The sequence below is a fragment of the Carcharodon carcharias genome, chromosome 28, assembly GCF_017639515.1.
Source record: "Carcharodon carcharias isolate sCarCar2 chromosome 28, sCarCar2.pri, whole genome shotgun sequence".
Taxonomy (NCBI): Eukaryota; Metazoa; Chordata; class Chondrichthyes; order Lamniformes; family Lamnidae; genus Carcharodon; species Carcharodon carcharias.
In genome coordinates, this window is record NC_054494.1 from 14,588,811 (window position 1) to 14,601,421 (window position 12,611).

A 12,611-nucleotide genomic window follows, 5' to 3' on the forward strand; every position below is an offset into this window, starting at 1 on the left:
CATGATCCCACCCCACCCCACCCCATCCCCTCACACAGTGATATTCCGTCTTGGAATGGAAAACCAGGAAGACTAAGCACCCAAAGTTGGAGGGAGCAGCTCATGACTCCACAGCAGCTGTGCAACGGTTTGGTGAAATGGTCCCAAATTGCAATATTTCCAATAGCACATGGAGGAAATAAAATATTGCCAATCTTCCAATAGCTTCCAGTTTAGCTCACTAGTAGCACTCACCCGTCTGAATCAGAAGGTCATGGGCGGGTGTCCCATGGCAGGGACTTGAACATATAATCAAAGCTGGTACTCCCAATGCAGGAATGAGGGAGTGCAGCACTGCCAGAGGTGCTGTTTTTTGGATGAGACATGAAATCGAGACCCCGTCCGCCTTCACAGGGCCGTACCATTTATGAGGAGACCAGGAGGCTGTGTTCTTCCTGACATTTTTCAAAAATGAGAGGTTCTTCCCACTACAGCAGCCAATTTGTGCACAGCAAGATCCCACAAACGAGAGTGGGATATTGACCGTATAATCTCTTGGATGAGGGATACTCATTGGCCACTACACAGGGACCGATTCCCTACTCTTCTTCAAAATATTGCGATGGAATCTTTGACATCTGTCTGAGAGGGAGCATGGAGCCTCAGTTTAGCATCTCATCCACAAGAGGGCACCACTGACAGTGCAGCACTCCCTCAGTATTGTACTGGAGTGTCAGCCTGGAGGACGTGTGATGTTCCTGGAATGAGGGTTGAACACACCATCCCCTGACTCACAGGAGATAGTGGCTGACTGGGCCATGCCTGACCTCCATTGACCCCTGCACTCCTCAGCTCACCGATTAAGATGTCTGCTCAACCTCATCGACATCACCCAAATTATGTCACCTACATTCAGTCCAGGTTAGCCGAATTACATAACAAAAACAAAAATACCTGGAAAAACTCAGCAGTTCTGGCAGCATCTGTGGAAGGGAGCACAGTTAACGTTTCAAGTCCGCATGCGGGACTTGAAACGTTAACTGTGCTCCCTTCCACAGATGCTGCCAGAGTCATTTGGACTCGAAACGTTAACTGTGCTCCCTTCCACAGATGCTGCCAGACCTGCTGAGTTTCTCCAGGTATTTTTATTTTAGTTTTCGATTTCCAGCATCCGCAGTTTTTTGCTTTTATCTTGGCCAAATTACATACCTATTCATTCAATGCAAACAGACCATTTACTTGAAACAATAGCGTTGTTAGCAGAAGGCAGATGACTGTTTTCTTTCCTGAACATGTATCGGCATTGATCTTGTTTTCCTTGTTTTGCTTTTGGAGAGCAGCTGTTCATTTTTCTGTTGTTCACACTTCCTCTGCAACCATACTTTGTTTCTTTACTTGTTTCACTCCTGCTTTCTTTGGCGCTGTCCCACCAACGCTTCCGTCGTTTAATGTCTCCCATCTTCTGCCCTATCACAAACCCTTCCATTTTGTTCTTTCTCCCACCCTCCCCCATTTCACCCAAATAGAAGCTGTTACATTTCGAATGTTTCTGATGGCCTGAAGCGTTAACTCGGTTTCTCTCTTTCTCTCTCTCTCTCTCTCTCTCTCCGTGGTCGCTGCCAAAGCTACTGAGCATTTCCAGCGTTTTCTGCGTTTATTTCAGGTCTCTGGCATCCGCACCATTTTGCTTTTGTGCAGCGAAGGCTGTTGCCTGATTTGGTGGAAATGGACCAATGAGGGAGCAGCGTCTTTGCGCCAATCAATTGTTCAACGTGGGAGGAGGCTTAAGGAGTTGAGACTGAATTTTCCCAGTTTCCAAGCTATGGGAGAGCAGAATTGATGATGGTACAGACAAGAACGGACATGACAATGGTGAAATGAAGGGGTGGCTGGAATATTTCCTGTTGTTGGCTTGGAATATTTGTCTTGGTGGGTGCAGGGTGGGGTGGGAGGGTTGTGGAGGGGTGGGTAGGTAGGGGGGCTAACTTTTTGTGTGCCTATGCCATTCTAACTTATGTCTTTGTGGGCATGAAGATTCGTGAGTGAGGCTGATTAAAAATGTCCATACATGAATGTTTAAAATCCTGTTTTGACATTCGTATTTGGCCCCATGTTCTGAAATCACACACAGAATCACAGTGCAGAAGAGGCCCTTTGGCCCATCGAGTCTGCACCGACACGTGAGAAACACCTGACCTACCTACCTAATCCCATTTACCAGCATTTGGCCCATAGCCTTGAATGTTATGATGTGCCAAGTGCTCATCCAGGTACTTTTTAAAGGATGTGAGGCAACCCGCCTCCCCCACCCTCCCAGACAGTGCATTCCAGACCGTCACCACCCTCTGGGTAAAAAGGTTTTACCTAACATTCCCTCATAAACCTCCTGCCCCTCACCTTGAACTTGTGTCCCCTTGTGACTGACCCTTCAACTTTAATACTTAACACACTTTATGAGTTGAAATAAACATTACTTAAAGCACCTCTTTCTCTCGTGTACTGAATTCCCATGTGAACCTAATAATATTTGTGTAATAATCTCTTGCATGGCACCTTGGAGAATGCTTCTCAAAAATCCAAATATACCACATCCACCAGGTCCCCTTGATGTCTTCAAAACCTCAAACAGATTAGTCAAATATGATTCCCCTTTCATTATTCCATGTTGATTTTGCCTTATCATATTATGATTCTCTAACAGCTCTGTTACCATGTCCCTAATAATAGATTCTAACATTTTCCCACCTACTGAAATATTGGACATCACTGTATTGGGATAATCCCTTCTATTAGAAGACCTCCATGACCCTCTCTCAAGAAGAGACACAATATGTACACCGCAGAGACACACCATTCAGCCCAACTGGGCCTGAAAAAGGCCTTGCATTTATATAGTGCCTTTCACAATATCCCAAAGTGCTTATTTTTCCCTTTGATGGGATGTGGGCATCACTAGCAAGGCTAACATTTGTTGTCATCCCTAACTGCCCTTGAGCGGAGTGGCTTGGTCGGTCATCTCAGAGGGCATTTAAGAATCAACCACATTGCTGTGGATATGGAGTCAAATGTAGGCCAGACCAGTTCAAGACAGCAAAGGGCATTAATGATCCAGATAAGTTTTTACAACAATCGATGATCATTTCATGGTCACACTGAGACTAGGGTTATATTCCAGATCTATGAATAGAATTTAAATTCCATCAGTTGCCATGGTGAGAATTGAATCCACAGCATTAGCCTGGGCCTCTGGATTAAGATTACAGTGACATGATCACTGCCCCCTCATTTCCCCTTTATAGCCAATTAAGCACTTTTGAAGTGTCATCACTGTTGGAATATGAAAAATGTGGCAACCAATTTGCATGCAGCAAGCTCCCACAAACAGCAATGTGCTGATGATCATCTGTTTTTAAATAGCCATTTGGTAGTACAGAACTTGAGTATTGGTGAAAAAAGAGACACGTCAAAGCTTTTTGTCTTGCACTCATCAGGAAAATCTAGAAGAATACCAATATAAGGGGAAAGCAACAATTTATATTGTATGTGAAGAGAGTGCCAATTGGTTGGCAAGTGGTGTTGCCATGCAGAGTGCCAACCAGTCATGACTCTCTTCACATATGGTATAAATTGTTGTTTTCACCTTATGTTGGTATTCTTGGTAACTGTCTTGATGAGTGCAAGACGAAAAGCTTCGACATGTCTCTTTTCTCAGCAATACATTTGTTTTTAGTAATACTGGTTGAACGATTAATATTGACCAGGGCACTGGGATAACTCTACTGTCCTTCTTTGAAATGGTGGCGTGGGATCTTCTATAACCACATGAGAAAGAGCACACGGGTCTCAGCTCCTGCTTTAATTGTGTTGGTACCACAGACTAATATCCATTTTCTGCCAAGATTTACAGGGGCGGCACTAGCTAAGCCAGGCATGACCCTGCTGAGTTGGTCATCCTGATAATGAAAACTGTTAAATGAAAATAATCTAAAGGTGGGTCGTGAAGATTTCCAGTGATGGGGCTGTGACTATTCCCTTTGGCAATTTGTTCCATTGTGGGATTGGCCTTGGGAAGAAAGATTGTTGATGCGCTGTCTGGGAAACAAATGGTCTTTGTAGCTTGTGTGGCTACCTCCTTTTTGTTATTGCTGGAGGGCACCAGCTACTGGTTTCTGTCAATTCCCACCGGACCATTCCCTATTTTATAGAACATGGGCCAGGAATTTTAGGATGGCGTGGTTTCCCGTCTCACCATCCGAAGAGTGTATGGGGGACACACATCCCCGCGGACACTGTCTGCTCCTATTTCATTCTCCAATGAGCGTTATTTGGCTGGAGACAGGATATCCATCCCTCGCTCAGGAGGAGCTTCTACCTTAGCGATATGCTGGCCAATCAGCTTGTCCAGCAGGTCTCTTGCCCCCCTGCAGGCCCAGATGATGCAGAGGGCAGGATTTCCATGCAGTCTCCAGGGCCAAAGTCCCGGGAGTCCAGGAAGAAGTACGTTTTGAGGGTCTTAGAACAGGGAGGGTAGGGGATGCCTGGGGTGGGGTGGGGGCAGGGGGAGATGGTTGGACGGGTGGGGGATTGGGGTTTCAGGGCAGAGGCTGGGTGAGGGGTGGGAGGTCCTGTGGTTACCAGACCTTAAGGGGGCTTCTTATGGTGGCGCCCCTCCCCCAACCTGCCCGTGACCCACACCCGATTATTTTTGGGCTTCCCCCATAACTGGGAACTCCTCCCACGAGCCTAAGAATTGAGGATGGGTGGGAAATGGCCCTTGAATGGTCAATAATTGGCCATTCAAGGGCCTCAACTGGGGCAAGGGCAGGTGGACTGTCTGAGGCCTTGTCCACTCCAGCGTAAAATTACAGAGAGGTCGGGGTGGACAGGAATCCTTCCGAGGAATTTTATGCTCAACACCCAGCCTCCACCCCTGCCTACAAGCCCGTTAGCAGGGTGGGTGGGGAGGGTGTAATATTCAGGCCACGGTCAGTATATTTTTTGCCTCCTTTGCTGTAGTGACTCCCATTCCAATTCTTTGATCAAGGCTGTGACACTTGGTGTATTTCCCATACCGACTCGTGCAGAATCACCATTGGAGCGCTTCATTCTTATTTATATCTCATTGGAAAGATAGCACTTCCAATGGTGTGGCATTCTCTCACTATGCACTATCATTCTGGACCCAAGTCACTGGCGTGGGACTCAAACCCACAACCTTCCAACTCAGAGGGGAGAGTGTTGCCAACTGACTGGGGAGATGGTGGTATTGGTAGTATTGTCACTGGACCAGGGACCCAGGGTAATATTCTGGGGACCTGGGTTCAAATCCCACCATGGTAGATGGTGAAATTTGAAATCAGCATCACATGGACTTGAATTCAATTTTAAAAATATCTGGTTGTTGTAAAAACCCATCTGGTTCACTAAAGGGAAGGAAATCTGTCATCCTTATCCAGTCTGGCCTACATGTGACTCCAGGCCTACGGCAATGTGGTTGAATTTCAAACGCACTCTGGACAAGGGTAATTAGGGATGGGCAATAAATGCTGGCCTCGCCAGCAACACCCACATCCCATGAATGAATAAAAAAATGATCAATATTTAGGCCCCACATGAGCCTCTCTCCCCATGCACTATAGAATATCCCTGTGTGTTTATCTAGCTTCCCTCATTGCCCTGACAATGATCCACAGCTTTCTAAGTGAGAGTCACATTACCCAAGTCAGGACACAAAACCAGTTATTTAGAATCTCAGCTAATCCCCTGTGTCAGTCAGTTTTGGTTAATATACATAATACACAAGGATGCTGGTTTATTTTAGTTTGGAAAGTGGTGTCTGAGAGATGATCATAATCTGAGAGGCATATCATAATTAACGAAGTGGAAATGGCTGATCTCTACATTTAATTATGTGTGTGTTGAACACAGGTTCAAACTAGTCAAAGGTAATTTTAGGACTGATATCAGAAGATTCTTCACACACCAGACGATCAACACTTGAACGGACTCCTAAGGAACGGTGGAAGCGAAAACCATCTGAACAATTTGATGCAGCCATGGGGGGAGTTCAGAATCTCTCTGGATGGATCAATTAAGGTAGGGGGGCCTCATCTGTAATGAAAGCAAAGACTTGCATTTATATAGCGCCTTTCGTAACCCCTGGGGATCCCAAAGCGCTTTACTGCCGATGAAGTACTTTTTTGAAGTGTGGTCACTGTTGTAGTGTAGGGAAACGTGGCAGACAATTTGCACACAGCAAGATCCCACTAACAGCAATAGCATCTCTTTTCAGTGATGTCAGTTAAGGTATATTACCAGGAGATCTGCACTGCACTAGTTTGAAATTTTGTCAAGGGAACTCTTCTACCTGAGAGGGCAGAGTAGTGGGGGGAAGGGTGGAGTAAGGCCCAGTTTAATATTTAATTCAAAAGGTGACACGAGGAATGAAAGGCTTAACATATGAGGAGCGTTTGAGGACTCTGTGTCTATACTCGATGGAGTTTAGAAGGATGAGGGGGGATCTGATTGAAACTTACAGAATACTGAAAGGCCTGGATAGAGTGGATGTGGGGAAGATGTTTCCATTAGTGGGAGAGACTAGGACCCGAGGGCACAGCCTCAGAATAAAGGGAAGACCTTTTAGAACAGAGATGAGGAGAAACTTCTTTAGCCAGAGAGTGGTGAATCTATGGAATTCATTGCCACAAAAGGCTGTGGAGGCCAGGTCATTGAGTGTATTTAAGACCGAGATAGATAGGTTCTTGATTGGTAAGGGGATCAAAGGTTACGGGGAGAAGGCGGGAGAATGAGGTTGAGAAACTTATCAGCCATGATTGAATGGCGGAGCAGACTCGATGGGCCGAATGGCCTAATTTCTGCTGCTATGTCTTATGGTCATATGACACCTCTGACGATACAGTATTCCATAGGAACTGCATGAAAGTGTCAGCCTGAGCTCTGGGGTTTCTGGAGTGGGACATACACCACAACCATTTTCCACAGAGATGATAGTGTACCCTGAGTCATATCTCACCCCCTGATTCATATCTCAACTCCCGAGTCATATCTCACCCCCTGAGTCATATCTCAACTCCTGAGTCATATCTCACCCCCGAGTCATATCTCAACTCCAGAGTCATATCTCACCCCCTGAGTCATATCTCAACTCCTGAGTCATATCTCAACTCCTGAGTTATATCTCACTCCCTGAGTTATATCTCAACTCCTGAGTCATATCTCACCCCCTGAGTCATATCTCACTCCCTGAGTCATATCTCACCCCCTGAGTCATATCTCACCCCCTGAGTTATATCTCAGCTCCTGAGCTTTATCTCAGCTCCTGAGTTATATATCAACTCCTGAGTTATATATCAGCTCCTGAGTCATATCTCACCCCCTGAGTTATATCTTAACTCCTGAGTCATATCTCACCCCCTGAGTCATATCTCACTCCCTGAGTCATATCTCACCCCCTGAGTCATATCTCACCCCCTGAGTTATATCTCAGCTCCTGAGCTTTATCTCAGCTCCTGAGTTATATATCAACTCCTGAGTTATATATCAGCTCCTGAGTCATATCTCACCCCCTGAGTTATATCTTAACTCCTGAGTCATATCTCACCCCATGAGTTATATCTCACCCCCTGAGTTATATCTCAGCTCCTGAGTTATATCTCACCCCCAAGTCAGAACTGTCCATTCAAGTTTTTCCCCCTCAATTAAAAAACACATGAGGCGGAATCCAAAATCACTGTTAGGAATTCTCTTTTATTTCTTTAATTCTAGATAAATTTTTTAAAAGTACCTTCCAACTCCCTCCCCTCAAAGCGATTGGAGAGTAAGGATTACAGCTGGAGTTTGATGTACTCTGGTACTTCTCTCCTTCACATTTCCTCTCCCTGAGGCTAAGTGGGACTGTCTCTCTCTCTATGTTGTAGTCTCTCAATCTGTCTATCAACGTTTGTCTCACTTTGTCTCTCAATTTCCCATCTTCTGTCTCGGTCTCTCTGCCTCTCACTATCTGTCCCCCTCTGTCTCAGTGTTTCTCTTGCTCAGTCTCTGTCTCTCTCTGTATGAACACTTTCAGTCTTTCTTTCTCAGTCACTGTCTCTTTCAGTTAGACTGTCCACCTGTCATTCTCTCTACAGACTCACTCTCACTCAGTCTCTTTGTCTGTCTCTCTGTCAGTCTCTTCCTCACTGCCTGTCTCCCTGAGCCTCTCTGCTCGTCTCTCAGCTTCTCTGGCAGACTCAGTCTATTTCTCCATCTGTCCTTCTCTCCCCCTCTCTCTCTCAGTTCTTTTCCCTGCTTAAGCCTCTCTCTTTCGCTGTTTATTTCCCCAGTTAGTTTAGCTCTCTCCCTGTCTATCTCTTACCCTGTCAGTCTCTCTCTGTCTTTTTTTTTCCTGTTAGTTTATCTCTGTCTCTCTCTCGTTTATTCCCAGTTAGTTTAGCTCTCTCTCTCTCTTTTACCCTGTCAGTTTACCTGTCAGTCTCTCTCTGTCTTTTTTTTTTCCTGTTAGTTTATCTCTGTCTCTCTCTCGTTTATTCCCCGTTAGTTTAGCTCTCTCTCTCTCTTTTACCCTGTCAGTTTACCTGTCTGTCTCTTTCTTCCTTTTTTTTCCTGTTAGTTTATCTCTGTCTCTGTCTCTCTGTCGTCTATTTCCCCCAGTTAGTTTAGCTCTCTCTCTCTCTGTCTTTTATCCTGTCAGTTTACCTGTCTGTCTCTCTCTGTCTTTTTTTCCTGTTAGTTTATCTCTCTCTCTTTCTCTCTCGTCTATTTTCCCCAGTTAGTTTATCTCTCTCTCTCTCTCACTCTCTCTCACTTTCACTCAGTCTCTCCCAGTCTCAGAGGAGCCCTCTAGCGCCGCATTGACCCGCACGGGTTGCAGTTCCAGCCGAGGGGAAGGTGCTGTCGCTGGCAGCAAGTTGCTGGAGTCCCGGTCGTTCTGGAGCTGACACCTCCCGCGGGCTGGATGTCCCCGGAGCCTTGAGAAGAATCAGCATCAGTAAGTGATGGAGGGAGAGAGAGAGAGAGGGCAGAAGGGGGTGAGGGGGTGAGGGAGAGGGGGGGGGGGGGGGGGGGGGGGGTGGTGGTGGTGGTGGTGGGGGGGAGGTGGGGGTTGTATCTTTCTGGGGTCATATAATCGCTGCACATCCCAGACCCCGAACTCACCCTGGGGACGGGGCACAATTGAATGGAGCGACCCCCCGCCCACCCCACCATCTCTGTAAAACCAGTAGGAATATTCCAGCCGGGAATATTTCAGGACTATTTTCAATTGAAGCAGGAAAGCTAAAACAACGAGCAAGTTTTTTTTTTGGAGGGTTGGGGGAGGTGTGTGTGGGGCTGCCATCGCTTTTGCTCCTGGATTGATCTGGTTCCAGTGTCACTTTCTGATTCTTGCTCCCGGCTCTGTTTGCAGTGACAGGCTGAGCTCGTCCACATGTCTCGGACCGTGCCAGACACCGCCTGCCTCCTGGAATGACAGCCTGGGTCATCCTGCCCGTTGGCCTGTCCGTCTCCACCATCACAGCACTCTGGGTCGTGTGAGTATCCTGCACAGACACACATACACACACATACAGACACATACATACATACACACACATACATACAAACACATAGACAAACAGACACACACACATACAGACACATACATACATATACACACATAGACAAACAGACACACACACATACACACACACACAGACAGGCACACACATACACACAGACACACCCACATACACACACACACAGACATATACACACATAGCCAGAGACACACACACTCACACACATATACATGCACATAGAGACAGACACACAGCCATAGACAGAAACAAACATGCACACACACAGACATACAGACACAGACACACATAGACATACACATAGACATGTACATACACACAGACTCACACACGCTACCAGCTCCAGATAATCATTGCACTCTCTCTACTTCACTCCTGTCTCGATTTGTATGGCTATTATCTGTCTATTACAAGCATTGTATCAGCTATTATCTTCTCTCAGTATTCCATAAATATCTATTTTCCCTCTTCATTGCAAGTGCTTATCTTGCTGAATGTATTGTTGACCCTCAATACAATCTGTACTGTGGCCTGTTCTCAGCACGGTCTGTACTGTCATCTCTTGATGCACTTCAGTCATAAATTACATCCTATGTGACTGTGACCATGGTAAACTATCCTTCCTCAATCTTTCTCAAGCTGTCTTTAGCTTCATCCAGCCTGGTGCAACTGCTGTTCTTATCTAGTCATAGCCAGAGAATCACTTGCAATGGTTTCTCTTCCGTCCTCCACACTGTTACCTCAGGTGGCCCCATAGATCCAGCTTTGGCCCCGTCTTATTCCTCATCCACAGTCAGCTCCTTGGTGACATCACCTGAAAACACATCGTCAACTACACGTTCGCTGACAACAGCCAGCCCGACCTCGCCGGCACCTCTCTCAACCTTTGCACTATCATTGATTTGTCACACTGCCTGTCTGACATCAAGTACTGGCCGAGCCAAAACTTCCACCAACTAAATACAGGAAGATCAAAGCCATTGCCTTCGATTCTAGCCATGAACTCTGTTCCCCAGCTACTGACTTCAACTCATCCCCTTGCCAATAGTCTGAGCTGAACCAGATTTTTTGAAACTTTGGTATTGTGTTTCACCCTGAGATTTGCTTCTGACCACACACTGGTGCCATTAATAAGACTGCAGAACATTGCCCGACTTCACCCCTACCTCAGCTCATCAGCTCCTGAAACCCTCATTCATGCCTTTCTAGACTTGATGATTCCAGTGCATTCCTGGCTGGTCTACCACCATGCACTCTTCATTAGCTTGAGCTTGTCCAAAGCTCAGCTTCCCTAACTTGCAACAACTCGTGTCACATCCATCACCCCTGTATACGTTGATCTACATTGGCTCCTGGTCCTGCACTGTTTTGATTTTAAAATTCTCATACTTGTATTCAAAATCTTCCCTGGCCTCATCTCTCTCTGTAAACTGCTCCAGCTTTACAGCTCTTTGAAGTTTCTGTGACCTTCCAAATCTGCATCTTGTACATCTCTGGTTTTCATTGCCCTGCCATTGGCGGCTATGCCTTCAGTGGATTAGGCCTTAAGTTCTAGAATTCCTCCTTAAAACTATACATGTCTCTACCTCGCTCTTGCCCTTAAAACCTATCTCTTTGACCAAGCTTTTTAGACATCTGTCTTAATATCTCCGTATGTGGCTTGGTTTACACTCCAGTGAAGTGCTATGTGTTGTTTTACTGCGTAAAGGTGCTATATACATTGTTGTTGTCAATGCAGGGGGTTTGAGCAGTCAACTACTCTTGATATAGCCTGTGTGACAGCAGACACCATTGCAACAATAGTGACTGTGGAGAGCAGAGTGAGAGTAGGTGACTATACAGACAAGGACGGTGGCTGGCAATACAGATTTTATCAAGACTGGGTGACAGTACAGATTGTACCAAAATTTGGTGACGCTACACACAATCGACAATAGGTAACAGCTAGGATCAGGTTCTACAAATCATTTGTACACTGGATTATAATGCTGGGGAGTGGCATCTACTAAACTGTGGAGATTGACAGAAGATGGTAATCTGTTGAAGGGGAGCTGGTGGCGTAGTGGTAATATCAGTGGACTAGAGGCCTAGGCTAATGCTATATGGATATGGGTTCAGATCTCACCATGGCAGCTGGTGGAATTTCAATTCAATTAATGAATAAATTCAGTGAATTAATAATTTAACAAAATCTGGAATTGAAAGCCAGTCTCAGTAATGGTGACCATGAAGCTACTGTCAATTGTTGTAAAAACCCAACTGCTTCACTAACGCCCTTTAGGGGAGGAAATTTGCCATCCTTATCCGGTCTGGCCTGCATGTGACTCCAGACCCACAGCAATGTGGCTGAACTCTTAACTCCCGAGCAGCACTTGGGTGTATCTTCACCAGATGGATTGCAGCAGCACAAGATGGTGGCTCACCACCCCCTTCTCAAAAGCAATTAGGGGATGGGCAACAAATGCTGGCCTAGCCAGCGATGCCCACATCCCATGAAAGAATAAAAAAAGGGTTTTATTGGCCATTGGTGCAAAGCTGTTTTCACAATCTCCTGTTGAAAATGTGGGGTCAGGGACCCAACCTTTGTAGCAGTGAGATCAGAGTTAACAAGCCAATTCTCCAGGGTTATGCTGGAATCTCAGGAAATGACAGATTAATCACCAGAACAAGTAAACCCAAGAATCAGGTTGCGAGATCTTACAATAAGTGGAACTGTCTTTGGACAATTGGTTCATTATGTATTATTATATTGGAGATATAAGTTGACAGTGTATCAGCTCCAACCTGCTGACTTCTGCATGTCACTGCAGCGCGCTAGCTCACATGCATACAAACCCCTTAGGTGAGGCAGGTTGTCATTTACCCCATGTTAATCAGTTAATTAGAGTGATATTTTTTGGCCAGGATTTGACGGCGTTCCCAATCGGCGGGATATTACGGTCCCGCCGAACTGAATGGAGATTTTAAATGGCTCACCACATCTGCCGGGGACGGGGATGGGGGGGGGGGGGCATGCGCCATGTTGGGGGCCATAAAATC

General features: G+C 46.0%; 1 protein-coding gene across 3 annotated transcripts in view; it reads left to right on the forward strand.

Moving 5' to 3' along the window:
- Positions 1–5,931: 5,931 nt before the first annotated feature.
- The window catches only part of LOC121270704 (transmembrane protein 150A-like), a 108,217-nt gene continuing 101,537 nt past the window's right edge, over positions 5,932–12,611 (forward strand). Inside the window, exons 1-2 of one of the 3 annotated variants that reach the window (XM_041176047.1) lie at positions 5,932–6,075; positions 9,404–9,527. In XM_041176047.1, coding sequence (XP_041031981.1) covers positions 9,463–9,527 — 65 coding nt within the window. In that variant the 5' untranslated portion in view covers positions 5,932–6,075; positions 9,404–9,462. Of the gene's footprint in view, positions 6,076–8,692; positions 8,987–9,403; positions 9,528–12,611 lie in introns of those variants that run through there. The other 2 variants (XM_041176046.1, XM_041176048.1) reach the window with 2 other exon arrangements.